General features: G+C 51.5%; 1 protein-coding gene and 1 non-coding gene across 7 annotated transcripts in view; both read left to right on the forward strand.

Annotated features, from left to right (window-relative positions):
• The window catches only part of CDH4 (cadherin 4), a 480,504-nt gene that overhangs the window by 445,658 nt on the left and 11,811 nt on the right, over window positions 1-23,035 (forward strand). For all 6 annotated transcript variants that reach the window (XM_025263793.3, XM_044927835.2, XM_044927838.2 and 3 more), the window contains exon 8: window positions 14,113-14,250. In XM_025263793.3, the coding sequence (XP_025119578.1) occupies window positions 14,113-14,250 (138 nt within the window). The remainder of the gene's footprint in view (window positions 1-14,112; window positions 14,251-23,035) is intronic.
• On the forward strand, window positions 17,952-18,024 carry TRNAW-CCA. Its single transcript has one exon. It is a non-coding gene; the product is annotated as a tRNA-Trp (tRNA).

Raw genomic sequence — 23,035 nt, forward strand, 5'->3', positions numbered from 1 at the left:
CACAGACTCCTCCTTTCAATCAAAAACTTTCACTGAGCACCAACTTTGTTCTAGAAACCACCAAGGGTGCCAGAGAGTAGTGGACAGGGTGAGTAGTGACTGCTTGTGTGGGGCTGACTCCACAGGAGGGAGGAGCAGGTGAGGGGGGACAATCCCTGCAAGATAAATGAGTCCAGGTAGTGGCATGGCTTAAAGGAAATGGCATCATGTGGCATCCACAAAGGATTTGGGGGGGGTGGTGTCCAGGGAGGCCCTGTCCTCAGGAAGGGTGCGTGTGACTGTTCCAGGGCTGTCCTGACAAAGGAAGTGTGTCCTCTCACAACGCTGGAGACCATGAGCCCAAGATCCTGGCAACCTTGGGCTCCAGCCCGGCAGAGCAGAGGGGCCCACCCACCTCCCCCAGGGCACAGGTCCACTCCCCACCCAGCACAGCCTCGCTGGCCTCCACCACCTCTAAAGAGCCCCTGCTCATTGCTAGATGAGCCTGGACTTCAGGTGAAGGAAGCAGAGAGGCGGGAGCAGGTGGTACCAGCCCTTGGCCCCGATCGCCCGGCCTGCTGAGCCATTGCCTGCCCTGTCTGAGATAATGAGCAGCCCGTGGCACAGTCCTGCTGGGAGCCTGGCTGCAGTTTCAGGCTTGGAGGAGAGAAGAGGTGTTTCTGGGGCCTCTGTCCCGAGGAGAGAGGGCAGCACCCAGGGGACCTTCTGCAGAGCAGGGAGATCCCAGCTGGGAAAGCTCGGGGAAGCTGCTGGTTCCGAAGGCACAGAGCGGCTCTGAACACCATGCGCCTGCTTTCCCCTGTGAGTGGCCTGCGGGCTGTCCGTGGTTTGCCTTTACCTACGAATAACCGGGCAGGTGTGGAGTGGGACAGACAGAGGACGGGTGGTCAGCCAGAAGCAGGAGGAGGTGTGGGCATGTCTGCTACTCGTGCAAGCGTGTGCTGAGCTCATGCATGGCAGAGCCTGTTCCAGACAGTGGGGCACCCTGGGGACCCCAGCACGGGCCAAGCACTGTGTGCGTTGTCACATCTTAGTCCTTGAAACTGCCCTGGGGGGACTCCTGGAGCAGCGTTTCTTTCCAGATGAGAAAGACGAGGCTGCAGGGCTCTTAGTTGCCCAGGGCCATGGGGTCTCAGAGCTCAGGAGGGGCTTGGCTGTCCATTGTTGTCTGAAGTTCACATTTAACTGAGCAGGCTCTGTTTTTGTTTGCTCTGGCAACCGACCCTGAAGCAGCCGCCCACTCTGGGCCCAGGTGGGGGCAAGGGTACCTCTTGCAGAGTTCAGTGTGCGTACCCCCTCCCGCATACCCTCTCCTTGGGATCCGCAGCACCTGGCTGGCTGCCCGGCATGCAATGAACCAGCCGGTGTTCTGGGACCAGCCTGGCTTTGAGTTCTCAGCGACCCAACCAAATGGGAAGAAACAGCCTGGGCAGTGCTCGGCCCCATGTCCTCTGGCCTCTGATCGGCTCAGTCCCACCCCTGAGGCCAGGCCTCTCCTTTGGGACTGCTCCTAGGTCGGTCATAGGCACCTCACTGGCTGCCCACCCCCCAAAATCTCCTCCCCCCACCTCCCCCCAGAGCAGGTGGTTGCTGAATCTTAAGCGGGTCAAGTGAAATAATTAAGCACAAGCTGTCTGCACTAATTAGCGCATCCAGGGACCAGCACTGCGACTATCCTGAGACAGCTGCTGGCCACTCCTCCCACCACTGCAGGAGGAGCCCTCAGGTGTGCGGGGGCAGCCTGGGAGGGCCCAGCCCAGGCAAGGGCAGCCCCGCAGACAGAGGGAGGGGGAGGGTGGGCCAGGACAAGGGCAGCAGGTAGCACGCCGAGGCCCCCGCATCTGAGCTCCTTGGCCCTGGTATCCCACCACCACCATCACCATGCAGGCTTCTGTCTCCACCCCTCCCCTCTCCTGCCACCGGACTCGCGGGCTTCTCCCATCTGGTTCTTCCCACGTTCTCACCAGATGTCACCTCCTCAGGGAAGCCCCCCAGACTCCTCTCCTCTCACTGAACCTACAGTTCCTACAGAGCCCAGTGTGGGGCAGATACTCTGTGGACTTTTCTTCTTTGCTGGGGGTCCCCTCCTGTGGGCCTGCATGGCCCATGTCATATGCATGAGCCTCTCTCTCAGCACCCCTGCACCCCACCGTCAGGGCAGTGTCCCCACAAGGAGACGTGACCCAAGGCGGTGGCCAGTGTCCCCAGCTCCAGTGAGGGACAGGGAGAGACTTGGTGAGGGGCCGAGAGAAGACTCCATCCCCAGGGCCCAGGATAAGGACACAGTGTGGATGGACAGGTGAGCTGGAGGCTTGGTGGCCCAGAGGGAGGGACCACAGCCAGCCTGTCTGGGGCCACACAGGCACCTGGGACCAGTGGGAGCTGGGGGCACAAGGGTGGTGGCCTGGGGCTTGGAGCCGCACAGGGGGTGGATCAGAGAACGTGCAAGGGTTGGGGGGCTCGCTCTGAGCCTCCCCCAGGGAGATGGTCATTCACATGGGCAGTGGGGAGAGGGAGGGAGCAAGGTGGTGGTCACTGGGCGCCTACTGTGTACCATGCACTCCCAACACTAACGGCACTAAGACAAGCCCCTTGGGGCAGCCAGTGCCCGGTTGCTGGGGGCGCCATCCACTACACTGTCCGCTTTCTGTCCTGAGCTGCCTGCTGTGGGTGGGATGCCAGACTCCTCTGGCTGGCAGTGGCCGGTATGTCTCCACTTAGAAACAGACCTTGCAGGGCCTCGGCTGCACGTGTGGAGGGTGCACCCACGCTGGGTGGGAACTCAGCCTGCCGCGCCCTGCCGTGTGGTTTCCCAACACAACCTGTGGCTTAGGCATACAAAGGACCACAGACAGGGCCTTTCTGCTCTCTTTGAAGGATGCTGACCACCCCCAACCCCACTCCTGTGGACACTGCAGATACTTCTTTTAGAATGGGCTTCGTGTTTGCAGAGTAAGTCGTCTTTAGAAAGGAGGAAAATCCACAAGCGTAATTGCCACTGTGTCTAATTAGGCAGAGCTATGTAAATCGAGCATTTCTACATGATTAAAATGTCAGGAGAGCCGGGGTGACACAGGAGCGGCTGAGTGTCTCTCGCATCCCCATCATCGGAGGGGCCCCTCTCGCTAATCCTGCTCATCTGCCTCCCTCCTAATTAGAATATTTATGGCCTGATAAGCCAGGCAGGTGGTGCTCTGGAGGGAGGGTAGTCACTGGGCTATGGGATCTGCCCATCCAGCTCCATCCTTGAACCGCTGACCATGGGTGGGTCACCGTCTTGAAACTTCTTTCTCCCAAAGGTGGGCCAAATTCACCATTATGGTTCATAGGACTTTTAAGAAAGCAACTCCAACACCTTTCTATATTTTTCAAGCGTCTCCACCCCATTTGGCCATCAGATGAGATTTCACAGAGAGCCATGCGTGATAAAGATGGCTTATCCCCAGGCCAGTGATGACCGTGACCTCCACTAACTTTACAGATTCACTCATGGGACTCAGCTCAGGCGGAAAACAGTCTTAGTGACAAGACCAGCATCCCCGCCTTGCTCACAAGAAGCGTCACGACAGGCCATGTGGGAAATTCCAAAAACTTGTTTTCCTGGAAAATGAGCTCTCTGTAAGACTATAGTAGGCATCAGGGGGAGTGGGGTCAGAGGTGGTCTTGGGCCAGGCAGAATTGGGTGTGTGTCATTTAGTCACTAAGTCATGTCTGACTCTTTGTGACCCCATGGACTGCAGTGTGCCAGGCTTCCCTGTCCTTCACTAATCTCAGAGTTTTCTCAAGCTCATGTTCATTAAGTCAGTGATGCCATCCAACCATCTCATCCTCTGTTGCCCCCTTCTCCTCCTGCCCTCAATCTTTCCCAGCATCAGGGTCTTTTCAAATGAGTCAGTTTTTTGCATCAGGTAGCAAAAGTATTGGAGTTTCAGTATCAGTCCTTCCAATGAATATTCAGGGTTGATTTCCTTTAGGATTGACTGCTTGGATCTCCTTGCAGTCCAAGGGACTCTCAAGAGTCTTCTCCAGCATCACAATTCGAAAGCATCAGTTCTTTGGTGCTCAGCCTCCTTTATGGTTCAGCTCTCACATCTATACATAACTACTGAAAAATCCATAGCTTTGACCATACAGACCATTGTTGGCAAAGTAATGTCTCTGCTTTTTAATATGCTGTCTAGGTTGGTCATAGCTTTGCTTCCAAGGAGCAAATGTTTTTTAATTTCATGGCTGTAGTCAACATCCACAGTGATTTTGGAGCCCAGGAAAATAAAATGTCACTGCTTCCACTTTTTCCCCTTCTTTTTGCCATGAAGTGATGGAACTGGATGCCATGATCTTAGATCTAATCCCTTGAATCTATTTGTCACCTCCACTGTATAATCATAAGGGATTTGATTTAGGTCATATCTGAATGGACTCGTGGTTTTCCGTGTGTGTGTGTGTTAGTCACTCAGTCATGTCCAACTCTGTGACCCCGTGGACTGTGGCCCACCAGGCTCCTGAGCCACAGTCAACTCCAGGTCTTGTTTTTGCTGACTATATAGAGGTTCTCCATCTTTAGCTGCAAAGAATATAATCAGTCTGATTTCAGTGTTGACCATTTGGTGATGCCATGCGTAGAGTCACCTCTCTTGTTGGAAAAGGGTATTTGCTATGACCAGTGTGTTCTCTTGGTAAAACTGTTAACCTTTGCCCTGCTTCATTTTTTACTCCAAGGCCAAACTCGCCTGTTACTCCAGGTATCTCTTGACTTCCTACTTATGCATTCCAGTCCCCTGTGATGAAAGGATATCTTTTTTGGTGTTAGTTCTAGAAGGTCTTGTAGGTCTTCATAGAACTGGTCAACTTCAGCTTCTTCGGCATTAGTGGTTGGGGCATAGACTCGGATTACTGTGATGTTGAATGGTTTGCCTTAGAAATGAACAGAGATCATTCTGTCGTTTTTGAGACTGCACCCAAATACCGCATTTTGGCCTCTTTTGTTGACTATGCTGCTAAGTCACTTCAGTCGTGTCCGACTCTGTGCAACCCCATAGACAGCAGCTCACCAGGCTCCCCCATCCCTGGGATTCTCCAGGCAACAACAGTGGAGTGGGTTGCCCTTTCCTTCTCCAATGCATGAAAGTGAAAAGTGAAAGTGAAGTCACTCAGTCGTGTCCGACCCTCAGCGACCCCATGGACTGCAGCCTTCCAGGCTCCTCCGTCCATGGGATTTTCCAGGCAAGAGTACTGGAGTGGGGTGCCATTGCCTTCTCCGCTGTTGACTATGAGGGCTACTCTATTTCTTCTAAGAGATTCTTGCCCACAGTAGTAGATATAATGGTCACCTGAATTAAATTCGCCCATTCCAGTCCATTTTAGTTCACTGATTCCTAAGAGGTCAATGTTCACTCTTACCATCTCCTGCTTGACCACCTCCAATTTACCTTGATTCATGGACGTAACATTTCAGGTTCCTATGCAATATTGTTCTTTACAGCATTGGACTTGATTTTCACCACCAGACACATCCATAGCTAAGGATTGTTTCTGCTTTGGCCTAACCACTTCATTCTTTCTGGAGCTATTAGGAATTGCCCTTCACTCTTCCCCAGTAGCATATTGGACACCTACCAGCCTGGGGGGCTTATCTTCCAATGTTGTGTCTTTTTGCCTTTTCACATGTTCATGGGGTTCTTGGGGCAAGAATACTGGAGTGGGTTGCCATATCCCCCTCCAGTGGATCATGTTTTGTCAGAACTCTCCACTATGATCCATCCATCTTGGGTAGCCCTGCACCCTTGAGTCACCATAGCTTCATTCAGTCACACAAGTCCCTTTATCATGACAAGGCTGTGATCAATGAAGGGGGTTCAATATTTCCCACTGGCAATTCTTGAATCATTTTTGCCAAACACTGTTTTAAGACACAGAATGTGGCTTTGTGGTCTCAGAGAAAAAAAAATTGCCCATTGAATCCACTGACTCCCTCACTTTGGGTCCTCACCCCTGAAGTCATTGCACCCCAAAAAAAAAAAAAAACAGAAGAAGAAAAGTGATCCTAGGAGGGCCTCAGGGCTCCAGCTTGCCTCCGAGACTGGCCTCACCCGTGCCATCCAAGAGTCTGCTGAGTCACAGGATCATTCTGTCGTTTTTGAGACTGCAACCAAATACCGCATCTTGGACTCTTTTGTTGACTATGCTGCTAAGTCACTTCAGTCGTGTCCGACTCTGTGCGACCCCATAGACAGCAGCTCACCAGGCTCCCCCATCCCTGGGATTCTCCAGGCAAGAACACTGGAGTGGGTTGCCCTTTCCTTCTCCAATGCATGAAAGTGAAAAGTGAAAGTGAAGTCCTGCAGACGTGGGGGTCTAGCAGCGAGCAGGGCAACCCCTCCAGGACCCACGGCCCGTGCATCCGTCTTCACGGGGACCCTCGATACCACACTCCCGGCCACACTGGGTCCAGCTGGTTCCCAGGGCTTTCCAGATGTCACCTCCCTGCCGGCCTCCACTTAATGTTGTCACAGTGGGAAATCAGCCCCAGGGAAAGCAGATGACAGCACTTCCTTTAGAGAAAGATGAGAAATGCAAAATAAAAGCCAGGGTCTGTGCTGAGTTCCCTGATGGATTCTCTCCTTGTGGGACGGAGCCATCAAGACCACAGAGCATGCCCGGGAGTGGCTCAGGCCCTCAGTCCCATACCTACTTTCTGGGGCTTAGTTGCCCCGGGGCATGTGGAATCTTCCCATACCAGGCTTTGAACCTGTGTCTCCTACACTGGTAGGTGGATTCTTTACCACTGAGCCACCAGGGAAGCCCTGGATTCTCGCTCTTGACAGTGGCCTTTAAGAGAAGCAGCAGCAGACCTGGGGCCTAGAGTCTGGAGCCACCAGGAGGATGGACTGGGGTACCACCAGGAACAGGCCAGCTTCCCGTCCAGGCCAGGGTGGTGCCACCTGGCTGAAGCTGTGGGTGCGGAATGGGTGCCCTGTGAGGCTGTTCAGCATGTGGTCAGCCTGCAGGCCCAGCGTGGGATGCGCGTGCCTGGGGGCCCCACAAGGCAGGAGTGGAGTGTTGGCACCTGGAAATGTCATTTGGGTTTGCGAAGCCTGCTGTGTTCATGTGGGTGGGTTGGCGGTGTTTGGCACCTCTGCAGCGCTGTGCTCCCTCCCCACCCCCAGGACCACTGTCTACCTCAGGGCCTTTCTAGCCCTGAAGGATACCTGGGCACCAGCAGTGACTCCCCACCCTCAGCCCCCCAGGCCCAGCCCCTCTAACCTGCCCTCCCAGTGGAGCAGCCTGCTTTGAGTGTTTCCTACAACCTGTGAGCCTTTACAGGTCTGGCCGTTCTCACTGAGCATCTAGCGTTCAAGCTTTGTCCACGATGTGGCTGGGGTCAGTGCTTCTCCCCTTTTCACGGCTGAATCGTATTCTGCTGCAGACAGGCACATTTGCTCGTCCCATCGTCAACTGGTGGGCGTTCAGACCACTCCCCATGACAGGCGCTGCCGTGATCACAGATCAGCCACTGCTTGGACGCCTATTCTCGTCCTCTTGGGCGTATGCCTAGACATGGACCTGTGGCCAAAAGGTGACTGTGTAAATCCCCAGGACCCACTATTTTTCCACGGTGGCCACACCTTTTGGAACAAGTCTCAATGCGCTTGCCTGAACAGGTCATCAGCCTTGTGGCTCACCCCATGCCCAGGGCCCACCTAGTGGGTCCCCAGTTGTGTTCTCAGGCCCTGAGGACACCCACGGGCTGAGCACATGAGAACCAGACACAGGCAGGCAGTTAGGCTGCACTGTCTCCAGGGACAGGCTGGCCCAGTCCCAGGAGCAGCAGAGTCCGAGCTGCGTGTCCTAGCAGCCCCAAGTGGAGAGGGCCGAGAGTGGAGAGTGCAGGAATCTTTGATGCTTTTCTGGGGCAGGCTGGACAGCTGCATTATTGATGGATGTTCTGCAAAATTTAAATGCTGAGCTACGGGGAGGTGAGTGAAAACCCCAGAGACTCCCGCTTGCAGTTTTCTTCCCTCCTCCCGAACTTGAAAATGGTCAGATCGCATTTTAATGAATTCACTGCAGCACTACCGCTGCCCGGCTCTGGGGGCTCTGCACCTGGCAGGGGCAGGGGGACTGCTGGGCAGCTGCCAGGCTGGCGCCTCCTGGTGGCCGCAGCTATCACCATCCTTCAGCGGGTGGCCCACGCCCCCACCTCCCTCTGGCTCCGCTGGGGTGGGCGTCACAGGGACAGCAGAGGTGGAGGAGGAACGCTGGCCGTTGACTGGTCCAGAGCTGGGCCCAGGGTCCTCTCTGAGTCCCAGGGGGGGCCAGGAAGAGGGTTGCTGGAGTCCAGGATCCAGCCACCACATGGCTCACCAGTTCCGACCTGAGAACCCAGTTTGATCACCTGCAAAGTGGGGATGGTATTGCACCCTATTCCCCAGGGCTGGCTGAAGGACGGGTGGGGATACTGCGTGTGGTCTGTGGGTCTACCAGCAGGAGGCACTAGAACCACCCTGAAAATGGCCCCACGCAGTCCACCAACTCCACGGCCCCTCCCCGGCCTCATGCAAATGGTGACAAGCATTCTAAGGCCACGAAGCAAGGCCCAAGGAAGGCTTTTTAAATAAAAACATCAAATATCTTACCCATGCTAGACCCTCCCAACAAGTAAAGCTGGAACATTTGCAAGAGAGTGTCTGTCCAGGGACATTTCCCAGGTTCCACCTGGGCCCCACTACCTACCCTCGGATGACCATTACAAAGTCTAGAAAGTATCCTTTCTAAAGCTAAAGCCACAGCAGAGCCTGGCCCGCATTCCCCGTGCCCCCACAATGACCTGTCCGAGCTCAGCAGGGATGGCTGGATCTCAGAGGCCCCACCCATGGGGTCTCTGGATTTTCTTCCTGCACCCCGCACTCCCCTCACCCCCACACCACACAGCCTAGAAACACCCCACCACCACCTGGCTCCCAAAAGCAGGACCGGTATGCCCTCTAGTGATGGTTGTCTGTACAATACACACTCGCACAGGCACCAACGTGCACACACTCCCAGGCACGCACACACAGACACACCGCACATACACACATACACATGTACACATGCCTATACACGTATGTGTATGTGCACACACCAGTATACACAAACATACACATGCATACATACGGGTCCAGAAACACAGGCATACACACAGGAACACAAGCTTGCACACGCATATACACCCATGCAAACACACACGTGAAGTGCCCCCATGTCCCTGAGATGGTTTGGTTCTCCAGTGTCTTCTTAGGGCCTCAGCCCATAATGTTTGCAAGGTAGAGGTGGATTCCACCATTAAAGAGATAAGAAAGATTGGAGGGGTGCCTTCTTGGCTGCAGTCAGTCACATGACAGCAGTGAACATGTGAACTCGTTCCCTCCTCTGCTCTAGTTAAATCCCTCCCTTTGCTGTGGGGTCTCAGGAGCCAAGTTGGGGTGAAGTCCCTCCTCTCAGCCTTCCAGCCTGGGTCTCCCTCCCTCCCTCCCTCCCACCAGGCAGTCACACGGACAGAGTCCCGATGCTGAGGCCATCGCAGGACAGCCTCTCCCAGCAGGAAGGCCAGCGGGGGGATGGGGCTGTTTCGGGGGCCTCGGTCCCACCAGTGGCCTGGGAAGGGCAAGCTGAGGCCTTGGTTCCTGGGGTGACCACACACTGTGTGCCGTCACATGACAGCTGTTGGGGACAGGGGTCCGAGACCAAGGCTGGGCCGTGCTGGCTCCTTCTGGAGGGTCGTGAAGCACTGCCTCTGCATCCGCTGGCTTCCAGTCATGCTGCAGCCCTTGGCATCCTTGGCTTGTGGTCGCTCCAGCCTCTGCCCCGTCTCATGTGTCCTCTGCCCTCATCGTCTCTAACTGGACACCTGTTGTTGCACTGGGATGCCCTGACCCAGAGGGCCCAGGTCCATCTAGACCTTCACTTTATCTAAAAGGCTCATGATGGACTTGGGAGCACAACTTAACCCATCACCAGGTTGTCCTATCATCTCTTTACTGTCCCTGAAGAATGACCTCTGCTGGCCACCGAGAGCAGCGTGGGAACAGAGGTGGGCAGCTGGGGCCCAGGAGCCAAGCGCCATCTGTCTCGGGCTGGTCGTGTGGCCCACACGTGACCCGTTTAGTGAGGGGTTGCCTGCACTGGACAGTGGGCTCCTGAGCCGGGTCTTGCATGCCATCTTCCTCACGATGCTCATGCAGAGCAGGGCCTGGGCAGGTCAGACGGGAGGCCCCGCATCTCCTTCCTGTTCCTCATCCCCCAGGACCCCAGGTGGCCAGAGCTTCCACGTCGGGTTGGCAGAACCCTGGGGGTGCCCCACAATGGGACTCTGGACACCTCAGCCCCACAATGTCACCAGCCATGAGGTGGTCTCCATTTAACACTGACCCCAGGAGCCCCCTCCGTGACTCTGCCTGCCATGGTTTATGTTGTGAGAGATCCAGAAACATCTCTGCAGCCAGGCCTGTGGAGGGGGTCAGCCCAAGGGGTGTCCCCAATGCCCATGCCCCTCCTGTGCCAGCTGCTATAGGACAAGCCTGTCCGAGGTATGCCCCCGGCCTGGCCACCATCCTCAGCCCAGGCCAGCGTCTAGCACAGCTGGAATCAACTAGCAACCGACCAGTGCCTGCAGAGCCAAGCTGTGATGCAGACGGTCACCACGGATGCTGGGGAGGGTCTCCTCCGCCAGTGACAGTGTGTACACGTGCTCTAGATGCCAGAGGGAGAGCTCTGACCACAGAGTCCTGGGCTCTGGAGCAAGAACATGCAGAGGGCTGCCGTGTTGATGCTGAGAAGAAAAGCAGGGTCTCAGGAGAGTGGGTGTCTGTCAGGGGAGCAAGTGCGCACTTGTATTTTATTCGAGGAGGGAAGGCCTTGCTGATGGGCGCAAGCAGTGTCAGGGCAGGCAAAGCAGCCCTGTATGACCCTGGCGGGGAGGGGAACATACGTTTGAGGAGCAGCAAGGAGGCCCCGTGGCCACAGCAAAGTGGACGAGGCAGGAGGGGAGAAAATGAGGCCGCTGAGGCCACCACCTGCTCCTGGGACCCGTAGCTCATCCCCAGGGAGCAGAGGTGAGCCCCAGCTCTGGGTTAATCAGACCCGCCAGGTGAGAGGGGCAGGGTCTTCTCGGCACCTGTATGTGTCTCTCAGCCTCCGTTTCTCTGCGTGATGAGAGGTGACAGGAGGCTGCTCAAGGCTCTGTCGGCCTGGGTGCCCCCCCCTCCCCATACTTTGTGGGCTGGGCCTAGATATTCACAGAGCTTTAGAAATAAACAGTCATGTTTAGGACTAATTTCTATTTACGGCAGGTGATGCTGGTTTGCCATTTATAGCAGTGGCAGAAACTGCTTTTATTTTTTAAAAAACTTTCTATTTTGTATGGGGGTTAGCCAACTAACAGTTGTGATAGTTTCAGGTACACAGCAAAGGGGCTCAGCCATACATACACCTGTCAAACTCCCCTCCCATCCAGGCTGCCACGTAACACTGAGCAGAGTTCCCTGTGGTTATCCATTTTGAATATAGCGGTGTGTACATGTCCATCCCAAGCTCCATAACTATGCCTTCCCCATCACTCCTTCCCCCTGGCAACCGTAAGTTCATTCTCTTAAGTCTGTGAGTCTGAGAAACTGCTTTTAAGTGTGCTTACTGAAGTACAAGAATGTGTTTGCTGTCAGGGACAACCTGCAGACAGAACTGGAGCAGGGCACGTGTTAGTCTGCACTGTGGGCGTGACCAGCGTGTCCAGAGCGGGAGCCCCCACCACAACCACCCCAAGGCCACGACAATCGGGCCCTGAGTCTGCCCTCAGGCCAGCGGTGCCCCGGAGGGTCAGGGTCAGAAGTGCTAGAGAAACATCCGTTTATCACAGGATATCGAATCCAACCCCCCCGTGCTCTACAGCAGGGTCTTATTGTTCATCTGGTTTGTTTGTAGTCCTTTGTATCTGCTAATCCCAACTCACACTCCACCCTTCCCTCACCACCCTCCTTCCCCTTTGGTAACCGTAAGTCTGTTCTCTGTGAGTCTTTCATAAATTTAAGTTCATTTGTGTCATAGTTTAGATTCCACAGTATAAGTGCTATCATATATTTGTCTCTGACTTAACTTCATTTAGTATGATAATCTCTAGTTGCTCCCACATTGCTGAAAATGACATTATTTCATTATTTTTATGGCTGAGTAATAGTCCACTGTTGTGTATATACCACATCTTTATTCATCTGTTGATGGACACAATGCCTTGGCTATTGTAAGTAATGCAGCTGTTAACATTGTGGTTATATGTCTTTTCAAATTAAGAGTTTTCTCTGGATATACACCTAGGAGTGGGATTGCTAGAAAATATGCTAAGTCTATTTTTAGCTTTTTAAGGCACCTCCATACTGTTCTCCATGGTGGCTGCACCAATTTACATTCCCACTAACAGTGGAAGAGGGTTCCCTTTTTCCACATCCTCTCCAGAATTTATTGCTTGTAGATATTTTTGATGATGGCCATTCTGACCAGTGTGAGGTGATAATTCATTGTGGTTTTGATTTGCATTTCTCTATAAGTAAGGGCTTCCCTGGTGATTCAGTCAATAAAAAAAAAAATCCACCAGCAATGCAGGAGACCCAGGTTTGGTTCCTTAGTTGGGAAGATCCCTTGGAGGAGTAAATGGCAACCCACTCCATTATTCTTGCCTGGAGAATTCCATGGACGGAGGAGCCTGGCGAGCTACAGGGGTTGCAAAGAGTCAGATGTGACTAAGGGACTTAGCATGCACAATTATTAGTGAGGTTGAGCATCTTTCCATATGCCTGTTGGCCACCTGTATATCTTCTTTGGAGACATGTATATTTAGGTCTTCTGCCCATTTTTTGATTGGGTTATTTGGTTTTTTGTTATTTATTTGTATGAGCTGTTTGTATACTTCAGAGATTAAGCCCTTGTCAATTATATCATTGGCAAATATTTTCTCCCAACCTGTAGGTTTTCTCACTCTGGTGTGCAAAACTTGTGTTTATTTGTGCTTCTATTTCTATTGCCTTAGAAGACTGACCTAAGGAAAAAACACTGCTACGTTTTATGTCAGACAATGTTTTGCCTATGTTCTCTTGTAAGAGTTTTATGGTGTTGTGTCTTATATTTTAGTCTTTATGCTCTTTGGAGTTTCTTTTTGTGTATGGTGTGAGCGAGTGTTCTAACTTCATTTACATGCGGCTGTCCAGATTTCCCAACACTACTTGCTGGAGAGACTCAAACATCTTCTGAAAGGGGCCAGACAGCAAATGTTTTAGGCTTTCCAAGTAATGTAAGCTCATCACAGCCACTTAGCTCAGCTGTTGTGCAAAATCAGCCACAGACAATGTATAAATAAATGAACCTGGCTGTGTGCCAATAAAACTTTATTTACAAAAAACAGTGGCAGACAGATTTAGCCCATAGGCCAGAGTTTACTGACCCCCAAAAGCCCCTTGGTGACTCGCAGCTACCCACGAAGGTGTAGACACCTTACCGGGCACTGCTGTCTCAGGGGTGCTGCACGGGCGGCTCCTGCCGAGGTCTGGCTGCAGAAGGGCTGGAGAGCCCCTTCAGTGCCCAGAAATCCACTGTCCCCATCCAGCTTTATTTGCCTCCTAAAACCCACACCTGTATCCGAATACTACCCGCTCCTTCCAGGCAGCATGCAGACACAGTCTGCTGGTGTGCAGGTAACAGGGTCGGGGGCTCAACTTCACTTCTCCTGTTTGAATTTCTGACACTGAAGATGCTAAAGAAATGAGGTCGCTGCAGACACACATCTGGGTTCACCTCTCTTTGCACACTTCCACCCTGATTTTACAAACCTCAGTGTCCTCTTACAGTCCAAGCCCCCTTTTCCTTCCTTCTAGTTCAATCCACACCTGTGAAAGCCAGGTGCTGGGATGAAGGCAAAGACCTTGCCACTCACTGTGAATGAGGAAAATGTTCTTCCTGTGGCCAACACCCTGGGCAGGAAGGGGACCCAGCAGCAGCTGAATCCATCCAAGGAGTATGTTTCTTTGAAGAAAGTATAAACAGCTAAACCCAAGCTGCTGCTCTGTTCTTCCCTCTTGTCCCTTCTAGAAAGTCCAGCAGTACATGGTCATCATTCAGGCCACAGACATGGAAGGAAACCTCAACTACGGCCTCTCCAACACAGCCACCGCCATCATCACAGTGACGGACGTGAACGACAACCCACCAGAGTTCACTGCCAGCACGGTGAGCGCGTGTCCCTCCCTGAATCTGGAGGAGTTGGCCAGTGGCGTTCAGACTCCAGGGAGAGGCTGAAGCGTCGGCCACTTTGGGGTGTGCTCAGCAGGACAGGCTGGGGGCTGCAGGGAGACATACATGCCAGGTCCCTCTGGCAGGAGCCTCCACAGCCCACCATCAGCAGGAGGGCAGTGGGGGACACAATGTGTCCTGCCCCTTCAGGGGGAGGTGCGGCCTGCGGGCTGTGACCAGGCCACGAGCCAGGCTGCCCACAGACCTAAGTGCCCACAGGAATGGCCCAGTGGCACAGCCGTGGGATCACAGAGTCACGGGCTCCCAATTCCTCTGGGTTCCCAAGGAGCTGTGTCCTTCGGTCCACTCACTCTGGCGTGGAGGTGCTGACAGGACAGGAACCTACACCCACCCCGCAGCTGCCTGGCCGGAAATGGGGGGGTGGTGGGAGGGTGGTCAGTGAGGGTTCCCAGGGCACCGAGTAGATGAGAGAGTAACTGCAACAACAGAAGACCTAGGGCACCACCAGGCCCCTCTCCCCCAACACCAGCCTGGGCCTCTGGTCAACCTTTGGTCCCCACCAACCCCGTGAGGCTCAGGACCCAGTTATGGGTGAGGAGGCTGAGGCTCAGAGAGGCTAAGTCACTTACCCAGAGCCACAGAGTCCACAAGGGGAGCAGCTGGGAGTGGGCCCCAGAAGCTGAGCTCTCAGGGGAGGAGAGGGGAGCCCTCACAGTAAGCCCATGAAGCATCCCCTCAGCCTGCTTCCCCACGGCCCCCACACCCTTTAATCCCAATCTCGCAGCCCTCCATCCTGCATCCTAGAGTCCCAGGCTCTAGGTCCGGGTGAGCCAAGGCGGGAGGAGGGCAGTCCCAGCCATGAGGGCGCAGTGCCACCTGGTGGGCAGATGGCAGATCGCCCTGTGGGGTCAGGGTGGCATAGCTTCCATTCTGTGGGCTCTCCACGGCCAGGGGGCAACGTCCAGGGAGTCTGGACATGAATGAGACATCCCCCCAGCCTGCAAGAACCCCAGGCCCATCCCCAAGACAGCCCCCACCCTTATGGGATTTTTCTGTTCTCTCCATGGATCCCTGGAAACTTTCAGGAACAAATTTTCATTGTGTCTCCCGACTTAATCATTCTCTTTTAACTTGAATTTTTGTTAGATCATTCACACACACAGCACAGCAACTTAAAAGTTACAAAATGACTTACTTTGAGGAAGAGGCCCTGGTGTTCTAATACTATCCCTTGCGCCGTTTCTAGTTTTCTGTTTATGATGGGTCCTTAAGACATTTCCACATCCAGATTCCAAATGGCCTTGGAATTTTTTCAAAATGTGTTTAGAAATAATTTCAAGTTCACAGAAAGGTTGCAAGAATAGGAATGGGGAATAGAACAGCCTCACAGAGAGAAGGCAGGATGGTGGAGTAGAAGGCCCTGAGTCCATCTCCTACCACAAAACTCAAAATCACAACTGCTGAACAGTCCTCCATAAAAAAGACTGGGACTTGCCAAAAGAGATTTTCTACATCCAGAGATATAAAGAAGAAACCACAACACGATGGGAGGAGAGCACTCTCACAATGTAATCAAATCCCATCCAGGAAAGGTCAGTTAAACTAAAAATTGGTTCCTTGAGACTACTGCTGCTGCTAAGTCGCTTCAGTCATGTCCGACTCTGTGCGACCCTGTAGACAGCAGCCCACCAGGCTCCTCTGTCCATGGGATTCTCCAGGCAAGAACACTGGAGTGGGTTGCCATTTCCTCCTCCAATGCATGAAAGTGAAAAGTCAAAATGAAGTCGCTCAGTGGTGTCCGACTCCTAGCGACCCCATGGACTGCAGCCCACCAGGCTCCTCCGTCCATGGAATTTTCCAGGCAAGAGTACTGGAGTGGGGTGCCATTTGAGACTACTACAGGCAACTATATGGCAATAAATTAGACAACCTTGAAAAAATGGACAAATTCTTAGAAAGGTACCATCTCCCAAAACTGAACCGCGAAGAAACAGAAAATATGACCAGACCATTAACAAGTACTAAAGTTGAATCTGTGATTTAAAAACTCCCAACAAACAAAAGTTCAAGACCAGATGGCTTCACAGGTGAATTCTATCAAACATTTAGAAAAGAGTTAACACACATCTTTTTGAAACTATTCTGAAAAATTGCGGAGGAAGGAACAACTCATTCTATGAAGCTACCATCACCTTGATACCAAAATCAGGCAGATGCTTCACAAGAGGAAAATTACAAGCCAATATCACTGATGAACATAGATGTGAAAATCCTCAACAAAACACTAGCAAACAGAATCCAAAAACACATTAAAAGTATCAATCAATTTAAAAAAAGACTGGGACCTCCAGCCATGAGCAAGGAGAATTCATCCCAGGGATACAAGGATTTGTCAACATCTGCAAATCAACCAGTGTGATCCACCACATTAACAAATTGAAGAATAAAAACCATATGATCATCTCAATAGATGCAGAAAAAACTTTTGATAAAATTCAACACCCATTTATGATAAAAAAAAAAACGTCCAGAAAGTGGGCATAGAGGGCACCTACCTCAACATAATAACGGCCATGTATGACAAACCCACAGTTAACATCATACTCAGCTGTGAGAAAGGGAAAGCATTTCTTCTAAGGTAAGAACAAGACAAGAATGTCCACTCTTGCCGCTTTTATTCGGCATAGTTTTGGAAGCCCTAACCAAGGCAATCATAGAAGAAAAAGAAAGAAAACTTATCCAAACTGGAAAAGAAGAAGTAAAACTGTCACTGTTGGCAGATTACATGATCCTATACATGAAAATCCTAAAGATGCTACCAGAAAACTACCAGAGCTCATCAATGAATTTGGTAAAGTTATAGTATACAAAATTAATGTATAGAAATCTGTTGCATTTCTACAAATTTACAATGAAAGATCAGAAGGGAAATTAAGAGAACAATCCCACTTAACATCACAACAAAAAGAATAAAATACCTAGGAATAAACCTACCTACGGAGACAAAAAACCTGTATTCAGAAAACTATAAGACACTGATGAAAGGAATTAAAGACATCACAAACAGATGGAGAGATACACCAAGTGGATTGGAAGAATCAATATTGCCAAAATGACTATACTACCCAAGACAGTCTACAGATCCAATGCAATCTTGATCAAATTACCAATGGCATTCTTCACAGAACTAGAACAAAAAATTTCACAATTTGTATGGAAACACAAAAGACCCCAAACAGCCAAAGAAATCATGAGAAAGAAAAATGGAGCTGGAGGAATCAGGCTCCCTGACTTCAGACTATACTACAAAGCTACGGTCATCAAGACACTATGATACTGGGACAAAAATTAAAATATAGACCAATGGAACAGGATAGAAAGTTTAGAAATAAACCCACATACACCTGTGGTCACCTAATCCATGACAAAGGAGGCAAGAATATACAATGGAGAAAAGACAGTCTCTTCAGTAAGTGGTGCTTGGAAAACTGGACACCTATATGTAAAAGAATGAAATCAGAACATTCTCTAACATCATACAAAAACTCAAAATGGATTAAAGACTTAAATATAAGACCAGATACTGTAAATATAGGAAGGACACTTTGACGTAAATCACAGCAATATATCTTTGGATCCATCTTCCAGAGCACTGAAAATAAAAACAAATAGGGACTTCCCTGGTGGTCCAGTGGCTAAGACTCCTCACTCCAAATGCAGGGGCCCCAGGTTCAATCCCTGGTTAGGGAACTAGATCCCACATGCCTCAACTAAGACCCAGAGCAGCCAAATAAATAAATATTTAAAATAAATTTAAAAAAAAACAAATGGGACCTAATAAAACTTTAGAGTTTTTACACAGCAAAGAAAATCGTAAATAAAAGGACAACCTATGGAATGGGAGGAAATACTTGCAAAGGAAGCGACTGACAAGGACTTAATCTCCAAAATACACAAATAGCTCATACGGCTCAACATAAAAAAACCACCCAATCAAAAAATGGGCAGAAAACCTAAGTAGACATTTTTCCAGAGAAGACATAGAAATAGCCAAAAGGCACATGAAAAGATGGTCAACAATGCTAATTAGTAGAAAAATGTAAATCAAAACTGCAAAGAGATAACCACCTCCCACAAGTAAGAATGGCCATCATTTAAGTCTACAAACAAATGCTGGAGAGGCTGTGGAGGAAAGGGAGCCCTCCTACACTGTTGGTGGGAATGCAAACTGGTACAGCCACTATGGAGAACAGTATGGAGTTTCCTTAAAAAAAAAACTGCATACAGATCTAGATATTATCCAGCAATCCCACTCCTGGGCATATATATCCAGAGAAAACCATAATTTGAGAAGATGCACACACCCCAGTGTTCACTGAAGCACTATTTACGACAGACAGGACATGGAAGTAATCTAAGTGTCCACTGACACAGGAATGGATAAAGGTGTGGGACATATGTATAATGGAATATTACTCAGCCATAAAAAAGAATGAAACACACTGCACAGCAACAGGGATGGATGATGATCCACAGTAAGTGATCACAGAGATGATCATAGTACGTGAAGTCAGACAGAGAAAGACAAATACAGTATGATATCATTTATATGCCAAATCTAAAAAACGATACAAATGAACTTATTTACCAAACAGAAAACAGACTCATGGACTTAGAAAACAAGCTTATGGTTATCAAAGGGGAAGTGGGCAGAGAAGTTAATTAGGAGTTTTGGATTAACTACACTACTATATATAAATAGTATAAAATATATATACACTGCTATATATAAAAGAGATAATCCATGAGGACCTACTGTATACCACAGGGACCCTATTCAGTATTTTTTAACCTATATGGTGAAAGAATCTGAAACAGAATATACCTATATATGCATGTAACTGAATCACTTTGCTGCACACCTGAAACTAGCAGACACTGTAAATCAATTAGACTTCAGTTAAAAGAACAGCCACTCACGAGACCCCATCAGCACCATCCTCCATCCCTGCCGAGACCTCCATCCACCATCCCTCCATCCCCCGGAGACGGGCCCACAGAATTCCTCTGAATGGCTGGACAATCAGCCATACGTTGTGAAGCCTCGTGTTCAAACACCTCGTCCTAAGAGGAGGGTTTTCTGTCAGGGAAATGGCTGCTGCTCTTTTCCCACCTGAGGCCCAGAGGGTGACTTCTGGGCTATCCGAGGTCCCCTGCTCTCCTGGCCACCTGCTCACCATACCCCTGTCCTTCGAGACCCTCCCAGCTCCCGTGTCCTCTGCACCTGCCAGCCCTCCCCACCCCGGCTTCTGCAGCTCCAGAGGAGGCCTCGACATGGCCCCTACACCCAAGCTCCTGCAGGGCGGGTCCACAGGGAACCACTTCTGTCCACTGTCCCGAGCCCTGGTCTGGCTTTGATAGCTTGGCCTCCTGTGGCTCTTCATGCTTCTCATCTTAACCTCATCTGCCCTTCTACACACCAGCCACACTGCAAACACCCTGAGCCCCCAGAAAGGCTGGATGCTGGGTGACCCGCAAGGAAGCAAAGGGGAGGGGGACAGGAGGGGGAGGAGAACCATCCTGACTCCCTGTGTGCAGCAGGGCATCTGCACAAGGGCAGGGGGATGACCAGCAAGATATCCCCAGGTCCATACCCACCTCTGAAGAGTGGGCAGCCCAGGAATTACACTGAGACCCCGGCCAGGGTGTGCACATGACCGAGGAGGCACCCTGGAGCATGTTCCTGGGGCCCAGTGGCAAGCAGGACCCCAGGACACGGTCTGCTGGGCTCAGTGGGGGCTGGCCACACCCCCACACACAGCTGGGCTCTTTTTATCAAGTTTAATCAAGAACAATCAGCAGAAGCTGAAGAGATGGGAGGGTGGATTTGCATGATCCGATCCCTAAACGTTAATTAAAAGTCATTTTCCCTTTGCCTGCTCTGGGCCTGCTCTGCTTGCTACCCCTGCATGGCTTTCCTGCTGTCAGAAGGCCACTGACCTCAGCACTCCCTGGGGAGCAGGGTTGAGCCCTCAGAACACGGCCCCACACCAGGCCCCGGTCCTGGACCAAAGCCCCAAGACCCAGCCCCCTCACAACTACACACAAGTCCACAGGAGGGTCTCCTGGAGTCAGGAAACCCCTGCTGCCCCCAGAGTCCCTCCTGTTGCATGACCTTGGGCTGATGGCCAGACCTCTCTGAGCACAGGAATGTCTTCCTCTCTTTACACCTGAGTGTTACACAGCTCAGGGTGAAGCCGGGAGCATCCACCGAACTACAGGGAAGTTTGTTCTCTGCCCTAAAAAATGCCACCGGGTGGTACCTGACCTCCATCACAAGCGGCCTGACCTGGCAGTTGAGCAGACAGGGTTCCAGCTCTGTCTTCAGCGGGGGAGAGGTCAGGATGGAGGCGCGAGAACGTTCATCCCAAGTCCAGTTTCCTCATCTGTTAAAAAAAAAAAAAAAGGATGGTAAAGGAGGTGGTCAGAGAAATTCTTATATGTTGATACAATGAAATACAACAGAACCGCTTGAAACAAACATGACGTGATGTGTCATATTCTAATATGGAAAATCCTCCAAATAGATTAATCACTGGAAAGCCAGTGGACAGGACAGGTAAAGAGTAGAACGATCCTTTCCTTGTAAATAAACTGTATTATATAAATACCAAAAGAGGAGGCCAGGGTCCTGCAGGTACGTAGGTGCAGACTGTGATAGGTTGGTTTTCACCGTGTATTTGACTGGATGACCTATTCCCCATCCAAGGCAAGTGTGAATGAAATTAGGTTAAATATTTTTAAAAGGGGGACTTCCCTGGTGGTCCAGTGGCTAAGATTCCACACTCCCAGTGCAGGGGGCCTGTGTTCAACCCCTGGTCAGGGAACTAGACCCCACATGCCACAACTCAGAGTTCCCATGCCACAACTTAAAAGATCCCACGTGACACAAAAGGTCCCACGTGCCGCAGCTAAGACCTGGCACAGCCAAAAAAATACGTATCCTTAAAATGGAGGGTGAGCTTCTGGCGGTTCCCGTCCCAGGGTTCCCTGAGGATGGAAGAGAGGACAAGCGCCAGTACCCCCCTTTCTGGAAAGGGCGTGACCAGGCCTGCCTGTGAACCACAAAGCCAGGGAGGGGCTTCAAGGTGTCTTATGGCTGAGGGTCAGGTCCTCCCCTGAGCCAGTGTCACAGAGGCACGTCCCCGCATTACTCACGAGCTCCTACCACAGCACTGCGAGGAGGGGCGAGGCTGCAGCGTCCCACCCGGTCCCGGGCCCCAGGCTCCTCCCAGAGGTGGAGGAAGATGGACGTCAGCCCAGGTCTCACCCCGCTATCATGAGCCACGGCTCCCACCTGTCAGCTCCCGATTCCAAGCTCGGCAGCCAACAGAAATCGCCGCAGTCTCACTGGACAGAAAACTAAACTTCAAAGATTAACATCATTGAGACATTGTGCCGCCCCCACCTCCGACCCCTTGCACCAGCCACCCAGAGCTCCATCCCCCTCGGCCCATATCCCTGAGCCGGGACTTTCCTCCCTGAGGAGCCCCCAGGGCCTCACATGTGGAAAAATGAAGAGAAAAGAGGAGACTGGAAACCCCAACTGCAAATAACAAAGAAACTGAAAAAACATATATTAAAATTATTGGAATGTCACTTCCCAACAGAAGCCAACTCAGACCCTCAGGCCCCAAGGCGGGCAGGGCTCGACCACATCCTGGCTGGACAGGGCTGCCAGGACAGATCCCCAGGCAGGGGCCAGGTTGGGGCAGCCCCTTACAGTTCCTCGGCCATACCAGGTTCCCGGGCTCTGGGAGAAGGTGGCAGGAGTGGGCAGGTCCTCAGACCTGAGCCGAGATAGGACCAGTCGTGGCTTGAATAGGGGGCACAGAGAAACATCTCAGGGGCTTGGCGTCCCCCAGGGAGCGGGGGGCAGGCTCTGTCATCTCCATCTGCTGGGCCCAGATGAGGAGTCACTAGGCTTCCCTGTTTTCCCAACTCTTCTGCTACCGTGACCCTCCCTTGAGAGGAGCTGGGATTGTACTGGAAGGCCCAGGCATGAACAGGAAATCCACCTGCCCCTGGGGTGGGTAGATGTGAGTTCTGGATTACCAATCAGCAAGGCAAGAAATCCCATTCCAACGCTCCTTAAATCCTTCCTTTCCTAAATATCTGCCTTAGTATCCCATGGGGCATGGGGGAGGCTTTCCCTGTGCCTGAAAACCCCAGAAATTAAATTAAAAACTCATGATGGCTAGGGGAAGTCTGACAAGAAAATCCTAAATCAGACTTACCAGCTTAAGGCCCTTCTTTGTGAACCTTTATTAAACCTGAATGAATTAAAATACCCTTTTCCAATAAATTTCACCCAGAAGTCAGTAACCACGGTTAGGGCTGCGCTGCTGTGAACACAAGGAAGCCAGGGCTATTTGTCCAGGTTGTGCCCAGCTTTTGTGGCTCAAAAGCACACTGCGCGGTCAAAGGACAGTCACGTGACTTGCAGGTCCAGTGTAAAGTAAGAATGCAGGGCCCTCATTCACAAATTAGGAAGAATTTCAAGACTGACGCAGAGCGTAAACCCAGCTCACGGCTCTTTTGAGCTGGGCCATGTCTGCACAGCAGTGATTCTCACTGGTGAGAGGCACTCAGCTTTCTATCAGCACCTCAGCAATAGCACCAACAGCCACGCACACTCACACGCACTTTGCCTGCCCACAACCACTGCTGCTATGTGAACCACACTCGCTGACGGGGATGG

This window comes from Bubalus bubalis, chromosome 14, assembly GCF_019923935.1.
Source record: "Bubalus bubalis isolate 160015118507 breed Murrah chromosome 14, NDDB_SH_1, whole genome shotgun sequence".
In the NCBI taxonomy this organism is placed as follows: domain Eukaryota; kingdom Metazoa; phylum Chordata; class Mammalia; order Artiodactyla; family Bovidae; genus Bubalus; species Bubalus bubalis.